General features: G+C 41.4%; 1 protein-coding gene across 1 annotated transcript in view; it reads left to right on the top strand.

Moving 5' to 3' along the window:
* NIBAN1 (niban apoptosis regulator 1) overlaps positions 1-15,579 on the top strand; it is a 151,952-nt gene that overhangs the window by 111,364 nt on the left and 25,009 nt on the right. The window contains exon 6 of the mRNA XM_019427078.2: positions 10,627-10,742. Coding sequence (XP_019282623.2) covers positions 10,627-10,742 — 116 coding nt within the window. The remainder of the gene's footprint in view (positions 1-10,626; positions 10,743-15,579) is intronic.

Below are 15,579 nucleotides of genomic sequence, written 5' to 3'. Positions count from 1 at the left end.
GGAAGCTGTAGCTGCCATCCCTAGTTCTCAGGGAGGGAATGGAGCTTGGGGCAGTTCCGATTTTTTAGGTCTTTGGGGAAAGGTTACTGATAAGGAAACATATTTCATCCTAGACAAAAGTTGTTACAACTTCTGCTGTAGTTAGATGTTTTAAGTAAGGTGAGGCCCTTTTTGAGGTCTGTATAGGACTAGAACCTTATTTCCTGCTTCTTATTTTTACTCTCCTTTGATGACCCAATGAAATGAGTTATGTATTTATATGACCTTGGGTAATGACTTCAACTTCTTTGATTTTGAGTTTTCCATTTGCTACCTAGGAATGATTACATCTGGCTTACCTGTCTCATGAGATAGCTGTGAGACTCAAATGAGATGTAAACTGTAAGAACTTCTGACAAGTGCAAGCTGGATGCTATTATTAATCATTGGTAATGACGATGAGTGGAAAATCCCCAGATAGCATTGGCAGACGGTGCTATACTCTGTGGGTGTATCAGGCTAGGACATGATAAAGTGATGCCAGTTAACCCCAGTGATTTGTTCTCTAACGTAAACCTGGCCAAGTCCTTCCCCTGTCTGCCTTACTTGTAGAAAGCGTGCTCCCACCGACGTGGGTAAGATTACACAAGGTGTTTTGAGCTCACAAGACAAAGGTCATCCATAGACGCAGTCAGGAAGAATTTCCCTAACGTTTTTGTGTGCTGCAGTGACAATTATAATAAGACCCATGTGTAAACAATCATCTCCAGGAATAAGAGAAAGTGTCATCAAAAATGAAGGGCAAGTCTGTGGCTAGAGGAGCATCTTCCTTATTTATCTGAAAACTCAAGCTTGCTTTAAATTGTGTCCAGGCTGTGTGGTCACATTTTGCCTGCAGGGAGTAAGCCACACGACTCCCCACAAGGGCAGCGATATGCACGTGACCCAGTTTCTGTGGTCTGAGCTGAAAGATTACCCGCGCATGTGCACTGCCTCAACTGCCTGTGAACATTACATAGTGATGTCTTCCTACAATTCGCGTTTTAAAGAGGAAATTAGATCGTTTTCATTTAAGTTTTGGGGCATGATTATTTTTTTTTCCTTTGAGATCATTTCAGCAGGATCTCCACGAATAGTTACTAGGATATTGGGAGACCGTTCTGCACTTAACTGTCTTCAAATACGAATCTCCCCCATCTAAAGACACACATGTTTGTCCTGGGCATATAGGAAATCATTGATTGTGTTATTGTTCTCCTGGCCTGACTCTGCCCAGGTATCTAACACGGATAGGGTGACAGATCAACTCGTTCAGGCCCATGGAAAGCATGTTCAATGAACACAGCTTCAGGACACAGACCATCTTCATGGTATTTAGAGGGAAGCAAATATTCTCTCCTCCCTTATCAGGATTTTGATGACACCATCCTTACTGTTTGAAAGAGATAGGAGTGGGGTCATTTTTATTTTTTTAAGGCTTTGAAAAAACTTAAAGTAAATGGGATTGTTTATGCTAAGGAAAAGAAGGCTGCCACACAGAAGACATAGTCTATATATCAACTGAGTACCAAAAAAGAGAAAATGAGATTCAACCAGGGTCACAAGTGAGGATTTATGTCTGGACAGTGATGATTGCCTTCAATGGATAGAGTTCTAGTTGTTTGAAATGATGTCTGTATGAACCTGCCCAAAGTATTTCCTTATCCACATACCTTTTGACAGAGCTTCATTGTAGTACTATTTTTATACATCACTTTAAGTACAAGGGTTCTTTTGTGTTAAGTGAGTGAGCAGTCGGCAGAGGGGACATTTCCTAACCTGATAATGAGGGAATAAGTTCATCAAGATGCTAATAAGCATTCAAAAGTTATGGTCTTCTATTGTATCTTTTTCTTCTATGCAATTTGTGTTTTCTCAAAATCTATAGTTTATAAACCACTTGCAACAGAATTTGCTGAACAGCTTTTTAAATGCAGATTCCTAGAGCAAGATCAAGAATTGCATTTTTAATGCTTATTTATTTTTGAGAGAGAGAGAGAGAGAGTGCAAGCCAGGGAGGGGCAGAGAGAGAGAATCCAAAGCAGGCTTCAGGCTCTGAGCTGTCAACACAGAGCCTGATGCGGGTATTGAACCCACAAACCATGAGATCATGACCCGGGCCAAAGTCAGACGCTTAACCGACTGAGCTACCCAGGCACTCCCTCCAAGGATTGCATTTTTAACAAGCACATAGGTGATTCTGATGTTTGAGAACCACTCCCCTTATGTTGGGTAGAGGAATGGTTCTCAAGGTGTGCCCCTGTACCTAAAGCATCAGCATCATCTGGGAGCTCATTAGAAAAGCAAATTCTTGGACTCCGCCCTGTACCTTACTGAATCTGAAAAGTCTGGGGGTGAGGCTCAGCAATCCGTTTTTCTGATCCTCACCAAAGTCCGAGAAGCACGGGGGTAGAGTATGTCAATTCCCTTCAGTACCTCTTTACAACAGTAAGAAAGAGACTTATTAAGAGAGAATCTGATTCATTCATGACACTTTGGTCTTATCTGGAACCGAGAAATCTTGGTTTGAGGTGCCTGGGTGGCTCAGTCGGTTTCGGCTCAGGTTGTGATCCCAGGGTCCTGGGATGGAGCCCCACGTTGGGCTTTGTGCTTAAGATTCTCTCCCTCTCCCCCTTCCCTTCCCCTCCTCCTTCTCTCCCCTTCCCTCTCCCCTCCTTCTCCCTCTTCCCTTCTTCCCCACTGCTTGTGCTGTTGAAAAGAGGGAAGGAAGGAAGGAAGGAAGGAAGGAAGGAAGGAAGGAAGGAAGGAATCTTGGTTTAGACAGAACTTTAAAAGGAGATTTAATCTTGCCCTCCAATATTTAAATTCCTTCCCTCCCTCCATCCCTCCCTCCATTCCTCCCTCCCTTCCTTCCCTCTCTCCCTCTATCTCCCTCGCTCTCTCCCTCCCCCTTTCCCCCTTTCCCCACTCCATCTCTCTTTTTCTCTCTCTTTCTTATGTGCCAGGCACTGGGCTACGGATTGAGGATACAGTGGTGAATGCAAACTACAGAGAAAGTTCCTGTCCTCTTGGAACTTACAGGCTAGGGGAAGGCATATTTCAAATGATTACACTAATAACTATGAAATTATAATTATTGTAAGTGCTATGGTGAGGAGGCACATGATGTTCTGAGAGTATATAAGACAGGGGTTTGAGCATGTCTGCATACCTTCTACAAGGCAGCTCAGCCCAGATGGAGCACTTCCTCTTGAGGGAGAATTCTGACACCCAGTTGGAGCCTGCCTCACTCTAAGATACATATAAGTGTTAGAAATCTGTTCCCTATTTCAGTGAAAATATGCCACACTGTACTTTGGACCATGCAGACCTGACTATGTATCTGAATCTACATGGAACAAGTCCAGTGTTCTTTTACGTTGCAGATCTTCACGTAGATGATGAAGATCTCTTTCCTCGAGGTTTTTTCTTTTCAAGGCTGTGAGACTCCTCATTTATTTGGTCTCCTTCAGAAGCACTCCAGTTTTTAAAAAGATGTTTGTAAAATATTCTGCTTCTCAGCATCAACTAGAAGTGTGTAATGGTAATTTCTTAGGAGCATATCTCAGATTCCATCTATGAGTGTCCTTGTCCTGATTATGATCCACAGTCCCATGGCCCAACCTCACCTGCCCTGTGTACAACTGCATCACATCACTAACTTGCACTGGGCTCGCAGTTAAGTGAAACCCTGGGCTTATCTAGCTTGCCTTTTTTAAGTAATTGAAAATGTTTTAAGGGCAGTGCCCTCAAGATTTTCCTCTAGGATGTCAGCCCTTTAACCAGCAGCCGTCACTGAGGTTGTTTAGTCGATTATGTGTACTGGCATTATCAACCAATCTAAATATCTTCAGTGTGTCAATCAAAAGCATGTAAAGCTTTAAGAATTGCCTCGCTAGAATCTAGATGCAGGATGTCTCCAACAGCCTTCTAATCTGCCAATCTAGTATGTCGGTGTGAAGGAAATGGGCTAGTCTGTCTTCACTTGTTCTAGTAATCACCACTTCCTTTTCTCTGTTGACAAACAGTCTTTTAATATTTATTGACATATCAAGAATTCATGAGATGCACTGCTTTTAATCAAATGAGGCATGCAGCCTTTTCCTATGTGATTAAAAACTTCTATCAAAACATCTTCACTGGAACACCTTTCTGCCATCTGTTTGAGAAGCCATTTATATCCTCAGAGTGAGTTCTGTATCTTTGTATTTTCACCTAGAGCAACACCGTTATAACTCATCTTCAGGTGCCTGGATCTCCGTGAAGCACACTTTTTTTCTTGACCTATTCCTCTTCTCTTCTTGGCCGGTCTGTATCCACTAACGCAAATAAGATTTGGTCAGCAGATATATGTTTTAGTCTAGTAGTTTACGAAATATAATTCAGGGACTTCTAAGTAATCTTGGGGCTAGTGCTCATGAGTTATCATTTATAATATGGCAATAAGTATTTGCTTAGGTCATGAATAAATTTTTTAAATAAAAACTTTTATTACCATTTCGTTAGGATGGACCCCATTCATTTTTAATTCCACCGTAGTATTTTCTTTTGTTCTGTTTTTAAGAATGTCACATTCTGTCTGGCCTTCAGTCTGCTCACTTGTTAAACGAGTGGTTGAACTAGATGATCCTATGGTATATTCAAACTCTAGAATTAAATGGTTCTAAACCTTGATAAGGAAAGGAAATTTAACGCAATTTAAAAGTTAAACCACAATACACACACATATACGTGCATGTGCAAACATACACACATGTACATGTGCATACATATCAAACTGGTGAGACCGCATCAATGTCAATTTCCTGGTGGTGATATTGTGCTATGGTTTTGCAGGATATTCCTGTTAGGAGAAATGGGGTGAAGGGTATATTGGATATCTCTGTATTATTTCTTTTAAGAACACATGAATCTACAATTACCTCAAAATAAAAAGTTCAAAAAAATTAAACCATAGGCTGTATAACAGGACTTTGGAAGTAAGAGTAGGCCTTTCTTGACCACATATTAGCTTAAACAAATTATTCAACCTTCCTGAAGTCAGTTTCTTTCTCAGCCTTAAAGTGGGAATATTAAGCGGCACCTGGGTGGCTCAGTCTGTTAAGCATCCAACTTCGGCTCAGGTCACGATCTCACGGTTCCTGAGTCTGAGCCCCACATTGGGCTCTCTGCCGTCAGCACAGAGCCTGCTTGGGATCATCTGTCTCCCTCTCTCTCTGCCCCTCCCCAACTTGCGCTCCCTCTCTCTCAAAAATAAACATTTAAAAAATTAAAAACTGGGACTATTAATCCTTACCTAATGGGATGGCTGGAAGGATTATATGAGATGGTGTGTATAAACATTGGCTTATACTTCTATTGTTAGTATTCAATAAATGTTGGTTACTTGCCACTGTACTTCTTCTCCTTTGTTCTAGAGAAGAAATTAGGGCAAACGGACTTGCTGCAGCTCTCCCAGAAAAGACGACATACGACCTGAAGCTAAAGACAATTTCGAAGTATACATTAGTGACATGAACCCCATAGCAGTGTAGTGAGTAATGCAGTTACATAACTTTTACAGATCACCAGGCAGATCAGCTAACATGGCTTGGCGCAGTGAACCGATAAAATAAAATAACAACGCAGCTTCCAAACCCAGCCTGAGTCAGGGAGTCCCGACACAGCAGCCAGAGTCAAAATCCAGAATGACTGCCTAGGCCTTAGAGCTTTGGTGTTTCAGTTGACTCAGACATGCTGTAAATCTGTGTAAGGGGTGGGGGGGAAACAAAAGCTGGCCCCCTGAATAACTCTTCCCCAAGGGGCATAGAGAAGCTTTCTTTTCCTTGCAGAATCCTTAATCATGTCTCCCAAATAGGAGTTTTCCATGCAACTGCACAGATGCGAAAAAGGGAGAGACCAAGGAGAATAGACATGTCTTGGTCCTGAGGATGTGATAGTTGAATGGATGGCCAAGATGTCTCTCCCACATATCTTCTGAAATGTTTAGAATTTCCTAGGGATCTGTCCTTGCCCCGATCTGATGAATGTTGTTATCAGTCAGTTGGATAAAAACACAGAAAGTAAGCCCACCAAAATAGTTGAATGTTACAGAGGTGAAAGGGAGTTTGGGAACAATTATAATTTTTAAATGATTTTGTCAGGCTGTGGGGCACTGAGTTGATCACAGTAAGTTGTAATTTATTAGGGGCAGTGTTAAAACCTGTACTTCAAAACCAAAAGCAGAAGTACGGGTTAGGAAAGGATTAAATTGACAGGGGTTTTATACAAAAAAAGTTGTAGGATTTTATGTGACTATAAGAAAGGTATGAGTCAATGGTGTGATGTATTTGTATTTTAGAAAGGAAGTTAGGGACCAAAAAAAAGGAATGTAATCTTTCTACTTTACATAATTTACACAAGTTGAAAAATACTCAGTGGGTTGTATTCAGTGTGGGCCAAATTTAAGAAAGATAGTGACTAAATGGAATTGGCTACTAAGGGGAGGAAAGAAAAGGTAGGGCTGAATTTAAAGGATCCCCAAAACTATATTGTTTAAAGAACGGTTGAGGGAAAATAAGGATATTCAGCTATTCTTTTAGAGTTGCCCTACAGAAGAGGACAAGTAAACTTGTCTATTTTGCTCTGAAAATCAGAAATGGGATTAATGAGAGTTCATGGAAACAGATTTTGGCTCAATAAAAGGAAAATTTTTCAAATAATTAGAGCAGTTCCATGACTATTTCACTAAATTGTGAGTTTCCTGTCACTGGAAATATTCAAGCTGAGGCCAGATGAGTGTCTGGGATTCTGAGGGCTTCTAGCATTGAATGAGAGCTTAGGGTAGGTGACCTTTAAGACCACTTTCAGCTCCCTTAGTCTGTGATTTAAGTAAGCATGAATGCCAAGGCCGCTTATGACATGCCAGAGCTACTTTTTCAACTCTTGGCTCTGATTCTGACCAGCTGTGTGACCTTCGGCTAAGAAATTAACCATTTTTTGTTCCAATTTCCTCAGCCATAAAATGAGGGATCTGGATTTAATGATATCTAAGTTCTCCGCAACTTCATAATTACAGCATGTTGGAAAAGTAGAGTTGGCGCTGATACCTGCCATTTTTCTAAGTCAGCTTACACGGAGAAGACTTAACAAGCAAAGGCCATTGTTGATTCTGGGGACCATTGGACTAAACTCTCAGTTGCTCGTTGGCAGGAGAGTGGACGATTGTGATCCTGGGATTTGTTCTCATGAGATCTGTGGCAGGAAGTTGATCAAATAACTGATAATCCGGTTTCTCTCAAACACCTGTACATTCTGGCTGAGTTCAGCGATGCCTTTGCAAAGAACTTAGAAGAAATGAAGGTCACATTACTATTGCAATACAGTTCTGTCTCTTACAAAGCACACCTTTGTTCTTCATTTCCTTAATGATCTGGCAGTTGCTGTTGAGCTTGGCTTACAATAATAAGAACCAATATCCATAAAACAACTTGCTATGTGGCAGATACTGTCCTAAAAGTTTTGTATAAATTAATTTACCTAATCAGTTTATAACCTGAAAATCTAATGATGAATCAGTAGGTTAGATCCTTTTTTCCCCTATGGACAAGGAGTAGTTAAAATGCAGTTTAAATCTATCCTAATGGTAGAGAGTCCAGAATTCAGATCCCTGCCCTCATTCTTTCAGGCTTCATTGCTGGTGTTCAATTACTATAATTTCCTGTGTGGTTCATTTGATTACTAACCCTTTTCTTCTCTGCCTGTATGAAGGTGCTTCATCCACCACTACTGTATTCCAGCTCCCCATTTTCCTCTTGGACTTCTCTCTGACTCCCACATCATTGTCTCCACATTCCATTTCTTCCGTTATTTTTTCCAGAAGTTTTTGAAAACACAACTATAGTGGGAATGCTATAGTTTGCTTTGATAGAGTAATAGAAGGTAGGAGTAGGATTTCAAATACCTCCTTTGGTTGCTGAGGTTAGTGGGGGAAGAAATAAGTAAATTTATGCTTTTGGTAAAGACATGAATTTAAAACCTTATTCTGAGGTTCGCAGGTCTGGCAGTACTCACTCCATCCAAGTACCACATTTTCTTCCATGTCTTTGTTTCCTGAGGTTGGAAATGAAAACAGCTGTTAAAAATAAGAGCACATGAGTCAATCTTGAATCTCAGTGTAGCAATTACAGTTTCCATCTCTGTTGGTAAAGTCCCTCCCAGTGTACTGAGCTCCATATCACAGCCCCCTTGTTGTCAGTTTTATACCAAGACTTTAATTTGTGTTTTCCAAGCCTCAAAGATTAAACACTAAATCATTTGCCAAACCAGAAAAAATAACCAGGAAGAAATACATCAATTTAAAAACTTGATTCTCAGACATGCTCTTTTTCTGATTTAGAGCTCGAGCAGAACTCTATGTCAATATTAGAAATGTCAGTTACTGTCCCACATTTTTGAAGGTGGAAATTCTGGGCTTTGTGGTATCCTCACTGTGGAGGATTTTGCTTGAGCTCTTTTTCATTTTTAAAAAAAATTTTTTTAAGTGTTTATTTTTAAGAGAGAGAGAGGTGGGTGGCGGTGGGAGAGGTAGAATGGGGATGGGAGGAGGGACAGCGAAAGAAGGGAGGGACAGTGGATCCAAAGTGGGCTCCATGCTGAAAGTGGGGCTCAGACTCAGGAACCATGAGATCATGACCTTAGCCGAAGTTGGACACTTAACTGAGCCACCCAGGCACCCCTGCTTGAAAATCTTATCAAGGCTAGCCTTGAATTGTATTTTCCCTTTTCCAAGTTCCTGAGGCTTATGACCTCGTAAATAAATCTCAATGTAGTCATCTACAGCCTATTAATTGATTGTCACCTTCTGGAGCACATTGATCCTTTTTTAGTTCAGCCTCATCCCACTTAGCAACCATTCATTCCTTGACTGAGTAATCCCATTGTCTGAAGCTCCGAATGTCCCCAGTGAATCAGCTGCCTTGAACTGACCGATCTAATATGCCCTATAAAGGCAGATCATATGCTGTTAGCAAGAGAGCTTCATGTCCTAGAGGAGAGGCTTGGAAGCAAGAGACTTGGCCCTTTCAGTCACTTCATTTTGCCTTATTTCCCCTAAGATTTGATTTATTTACTGTTCTATTCTTTATTATTAGATTATTTATAAAATTTATTCCCCTGCAAAGATTTTTATAATTCTGTTATCGTTGTATCCTCTAACAGATATTTTGTGCATTGAAAATTGCCTCAGTCGTTTGGGCTGCTATAACAAAAATACTGTAAGTCCAAGATCAAAGCACCCGCAGATCCAGTGTTTGGAGAGAGAGCCAAAAGCGGGGAAGAGCTCTCTTCTTATAAAGGCACTAATCCCATCATGATAAGGGCAGTAATCCCAACGTACCTTTGTGACCTGATTACCTCACAAAGGCTCTAGCTGCAAATATCATACTGGGGATTAGGGTTTCAACATATGACTTTTGGGGGACACAAACCATTCAGTCCCTAGCAGAATTTTTGCATTCGTGGTGTGATTTGTGGAATTCTGGGAAGGCTGTTGAGCCCCTGCTTCCTCGACTATGCTTAAAATCCTGCATTAAACATCACCTCTCAGATATAATACCTTTTAAAATCTAATCTGTTTGGAAGGGCAAAACCATAAAACTAATATGTGAAGTAGTATAGCATAGTGCTGGCATAGCATAATGTATTCTGACTGGGATCAGAATACCTGAGTTCACCCACTTGCTAGCTGTATGACCTTAAGCAATTAATTAATCTTTCTGGGCTTTTGGAGCATCTGTATAGTCGACATGATAATAGCACTCACCTCACAGGTTTTTTGGGTTTTGGTTTTTAAATTTTTTTTAGTCTGTATTTATTTTTGAGAGAGAGAGAGAGAGCACAAGCAGGGGAGGGGCAGAGAGGGAGACACAGAATGCAGTCTAATGCAGACTCCAGGCTTTGAGCTGTCAGCACAGAGCCTGATGCGGGGCTCGAACTCATGGACCACGAGATCATGACCTGAGCCGAAGTCGGGTGCTCAACCGACTGAGCCACCCAGGCGCCCTGTTACCTCACAGGTTTTTGTGAGGTTTCAGTGAAATATGTAACATGTTTAGAAGAATAGTATCTTGCTATATAAAGTGTTAGAAACTGTCATCCTTTATTTGCGTAAATCAGCATATTTGACAGAAACTTGATAATAAGTCACAAAGAAATCGGAGTTTTGTTCGGGGAACTGGGAGTGGATACTGTGGATACCAGAGGCCCTGTTAAAGAATGGTCTGCCTTAGTGAGGTGCTACGGTTGGAGGCATAGAGCCACTAGGTGCCTAGGTGCCCAAGGGAAACATTTATAAGAGAGAAACAAATGGGGCTAGATCTGCTTCTAGTCCTAACCAGTATGCCCAGTAACTGATGGAATTAATCAGCTGCTATGGTGGTGAGCAAGCAAGGGGACACACATCTGCAGATGAACTTTGAATTCAGGATCTGCTTCATTTTTCTGTGTCTCGTAATTCTATCCCTCGTAATATTCAGGTAACATTAGGTCTCTGAGCCATGACACTCGAAGAACCATGGTAAACTGTAGAAGTATTTTTCTTTGCTAAGTGCCCTTGCCTCTTTCTTTTAGATTACATGAAGCAGACGACGTTTGAAGCCCAAGCCTTTCTAGAAGCTGTGCAGTTCTTCCGGCAGGAGAAGGGACACTATGGCTCGTGGGAAATGATCACTGGGGATGAAGTCCAGGTAACATGGGCTCAGAATTTGGGGTTCTCTTCTCTGTCTGTGTGTAGGAGGTCAGGGTCAGGGTAAATAATCACACACAAAAAAGTGGAAGATGTGGTTCCGAAGGCCGTTTCTCTCATTGTCTAGATGCATTTGGTCCACAGAGTATTGGGCACCGTCTGCAAACACCTCCAGACCAGGAGCAAAACAGGACAGTATAAAAACAGGGCAACCACAACAAGGAGCTTCCATTATTTTCTAAAAAAAAATTTGTTTTAATGTTTGTTTATTTTTGACAGAGAGACAGAGCATGAGTGGGGGAGGAGCAGAGAGAGAGGGAGACACAGAACCCAAAGCAGGCTCCAGGCTCCGAGCTGTCAGCACAGAGCCCGATGAGGGGCTCGAACCCATAGACCGCGAGATCATGACCTGAGCTGAAGTCGGACGCTCAACCGACTGAGCTACCCAGGCGCCCCTCCATTATTTTCTATTCTTTTCTTTACAAAGCATTATTCTTTCAAATGACCTCATGCTTCCAGACCACAATCCAACATGAGCAGTGTGGCATAGTTCAAAGTGTGTGATGGGGGCTTAGGTCAACCTACTTGGATTAAATCTTGCCAACTTATTTAACTTCTTTTAGTCTCAAGTTACTCCTCTGAAAAAAGAGAGTAATGATAATGTTTGCCCTGCAGGGTACTGAGCATTAAGTGAGACGTTGTTGGAAAACTATTTGGCACACGCACTTGTCTTTATTTACTGAATGATTTATAAATGAAGTCAAAGAAATACATTTTAAAAGCATTAAGACAGTTTTCTATGAGTTTTACTTACCTCTTCTAGTTTTCTATCCTCTATAGTCTGATATAATTTTCCTATGACCTTGGTTAAATGCCATTCATGGGCTAAGCATGTCCATTGGCTTGGTACCAGGGACGTTGTTACAAATCTCCAAGGAAACTGTGTCCATGAGGACACCAATCACACAGCTGATTCAGCCAGGAAGAGGAGAGTGGGAACAGCGTTATTTAATTAGAGGCACACAGGGTCCAACAATGCTGTTCTTTAATTTCCCCTCATTTCCCTGAGTGCCTCTTTTGGGGGCCAGTGAAATTTGTTATTAGGAGACCGGATGAGGCCTTGCCTTCGTATAGTCATTAAACATCTGAAGCCGAAAACATTTGATCGTGATGATGGGGCTGTTCTTTATTGTTTAACCATATGACTTCTTCTTTCCCACCCACCCCTGCTTTGGTGGATTCTAAACTCATTTATTTCTTAGCTTGAGACTTATTCCAGAACTTTGGCTAACTCTTGGTTTCTGATATTTGGGGGAAGTATATCCATTCATCAATCTGAGAGAACTAAGGACTAACCGTACTTATACCATAAAGAAAAATGAAAGCAAAAGGGGAGGCTGAAGCACTTGACGCTGATTGGCCTGCGAAATAAACCAACATATTTAGTAGATATACCAGTATTAAAATGCCTTTGTGTCATACTTTTTAATGTTCAAATCCTAATTCTGTGTGTTCATTTTATCGATCTCATGAGGTTATTAGTATTTCCAATTTCGTAAATGAGAAAACCAAGGGAGGTACATAGCAGTGAAGTGACTTGTCCAGTTTTATTCATTAAATAGCTATTGAGCCCCTCTATGCCAGGCACCATGCTGGGGCTGGTGATCCAGAGATGGGCACGACAGGATGGTCCCAGCCCTGTGCAGCTGATAGTTTCATGCTCCCATGCTAAGTGGACAGATGGCAAAGGAAATGATGGCTTCCGATTCCTGGTCCAGTGAAAGATCAGCACCAACCATGGGGCTATACCAAGTTCAACATTTACTTAACTCCTCAAGTTTAGCTATGCTATTTGCTTAATCTTTTCATTTAGAATCTCATGTCAGCTCACTTCTTTCTCGATGCCATTGAAAACAGGTACTTAATGAAACCTTTCTTTGGATTGAGTTGACTTTCTGTTTTTTTGCTTTGGGTTGATTTGTGCTAAGTGCTAGAAGGTGCAAGAGAAGCAAATGACTCATCCCTTGCCCTTGCGGTGAGGCAAGACATACCTAGAAACATCCCGAGAACGAGGCAGCCTTAGAAGTGTATGTGGGTAGACATGTGGGTCTGTACATATATGGACATCATAAAGCATTGGCAGCCAGCAGTGATAGGAAGGTGCTAATTTTGCAGTATAAAAAATACCATAAGTAGGAAAGCAGAACAACACAAAACAAAAACAGAGACAAGATCAGTAAAAGCTGGAGTTATCAAGTGACCCAATAAGAAATTTTGCTCCCCCAGGAATCTGAATATCTATGGTGAAGTTAGACTCAGACAATGTGAGCGCCGGAAAGGCATTTCAAGGATTGTTTGTCCAAAACCCTCCAGTTGAAAGAATGTTCAGAGAGGTTGGCTGAAGTCACAGTGCCAGTCTGTGACAGAAAACCCATTTCGAGCCACATCAGGCTCTCCTTCAAGAAGCTGGAGAAAGGAAATGAATTCCAAAACCTTCCTGTCTGGGGCCTAGCGGGGGTCCGCCTCTCTGTAACCTCACATATGAAGCCGAAGCAGCATCTGTCCTCAGACTCACAGGAAAAAGAGGTCAGGGGCCCAGAAAAGCTATGTAGTTAAAGAAAATGGCATGACGTAACTGAGTTTGAGAATATGACATCTTCTGTTTAAATTCTTTTAATGTTTATTTAGTTTTGAGAGAGAGAGAGCAGGGGAGAGTCAGAGAGAGGAGAGGGAAACATGGAATCTGAAGCAGGCTCCGGGCTCTGAGCTGTCAGCACAGAGCCCCACACGGGGCTCAAAGCCATGAACTACAAGATCATGACCTGAGCTGAAGTAGGATGCTTAACCAACTGAGCCTCCCAGGCGCCCCTGGCATCTTCTGTTTATTTTATTATTTTTTTTTTAAATATGTCAAATTGGCTTCCATACTGACATCTTCTGTTTAAAGCACTGGGTTTATTTGCATTTTTTTCCTGTCTGCTAAGCACTTACTTGATCATCATTGTGTCGTCACCCCCTCTAACCTCATGGCCTGGTATTCAGATGTTCAGCATTATTACATTATTATCTTCATAGTAATGACTCACACAGCAAGTCTGGTGGGCCCTCATGGCAGTGGTGATTTTTTAGGCAACTGCCGAGGCAAAGCAAATATCTTAGGATAACTTGCCTACAGACTATTAAGGTGAAAATATTTATATACTAGTAAAAACGTCAATATATATCCTACTTGTCTATAAAAAAATGTATCAAATGAAGTCCTGAAGGAAAGTATTTTGCAAGATGTAAAGCATTTACAGTGATTTGGTATATTTATTATTTATAGCAATATATTCATTTAATAAATATATCTTTATTATTTTGTAATTATTATTGTCAATTTAAATTTGCCTTTAAATGAACCAGATGAGCTGAGAAAATAGTTCATAGTTCCCACAGAACAGGTGGTTTCAAGACAAGAAAACTGTCCACGTTTTAGGCCTTCTCCATACATTTCAGGGTTGTCTTTTGTCTAATGACCTCAAACGTGCCCCTTTAAATGGATTCTTTCACCCTTGGCCTCTCAGCAACACAAAAGGCACAAGGCCGACAGCCTGATCAGACTATCAGTCCAGTCTCAGGAAGGAGGGCAGTCTCTGGATCTCACACCTTCCCCACATCTGGAAGGTAACACATGGTGTGGTTGATTTTGAACAACCTAATGGCATGTTTGATTTCTTATATGTGTGATAGAATTTTAAAATCTGTATATCCCAGAAGTTAAATTTACACACACACACACACACACACACCATTTTTTTTTTTAAGCAAAAGTGGTATTTTTAGGGCCCTTATGGTGAGACCCAGTGGATCCTGTTCTGAAGAGAGAGGTTGAGGAACCCTTTCATTAGCACAGTTTATTTATTAAAGTAGCTACTTTCCCTAGAACAGCCCCAGAACTTTGGACCCTGCTCATGGAGAGCTGACCCAGGTAGGGAATCTCAGAGAAGGCCCTGGGAAGCTGAGAGGCAGCACAAGGATGGAGGGTGGGGCTGAAGGTTAGGGGAAGAGGGTGACTCGGTGTTGGGATGGACACAGTTGGGCCCCAGCACTCTGAGGCTCTGCCTTGCCCTGTGACTTGTCAAGCCCCCCACCCTTGCAAACCACTCCTATTCTCCTCCTTTTTTCCCCCAGACATATTTCCTTTTCAATTCCCTAAACTATAAAATAGAACTGAATGTCTTGGAATATTATATGGGAAAGACTAAAAGAAAACTATAAACCTACCCAAATAGATGATTTTTTTCCCTTTGGCCTTTGTAACATTTTGATCTTTTCAAACCCCTCTCATGCTTATGTTCAGACTCAAACCAGTCTCTGCAGAAGGGTGAAGCAGGCAATTATTATGACCCTGAATGTAACACTTTCAACTAAGATAATATTTCCCATTGTTTTTAAGCTCTGGCTTTGGTCTCTTTATTTTCTTAGCTCCTTCTCCCTATGCTACATTTTCATCACTCTTGGGAAAATGTGTTCCAACTAAGGACTTACTCCATTGTGCAGGATGGGGGGGAGGGTCAATGGATTATTAACTACCTACCTGAATCTAATTGTTGGATCTCCTCATCTCCATGGAGCTTGCACACGTCAAGTTCCTTGTAAATTCCTCAAAAATTCTAGTTCATCTCGTGACTGCTCCCAAAGAATGACTAAGAAAGAAAAACATCTCCACCGATGAATCACAAGAACTAGCAGAAATCCTGTCTCCATTATAATCTTTGTCATACCATGAAGTTCAATATTTCAGGTGACAAGAGGCCCATTCCCTGCACTGACCTGAACAGACTTCTCTCCTAGGA

This window comes from Panthera pardus, unplaced genomic scaffold (assembly GCF_024362965.1).
Source record: "Panthera pardus isolate Hobbes unplaced genomic scaffold, ASM2436296v1 HiC_scaffold_21, whole genome shotgun sequence".
NCBI classification, from domain to species: Eukaryota; Metazoa; Chordata; class Mammalia; order Carnivora; family Felidae; genus Panthera; species Panthera pardus.
The sequence above is the reverse complement of the archived record's forward strand: the minus strand, read 5'-3'. Positions and strand labels throughout refer to the sequence as shown.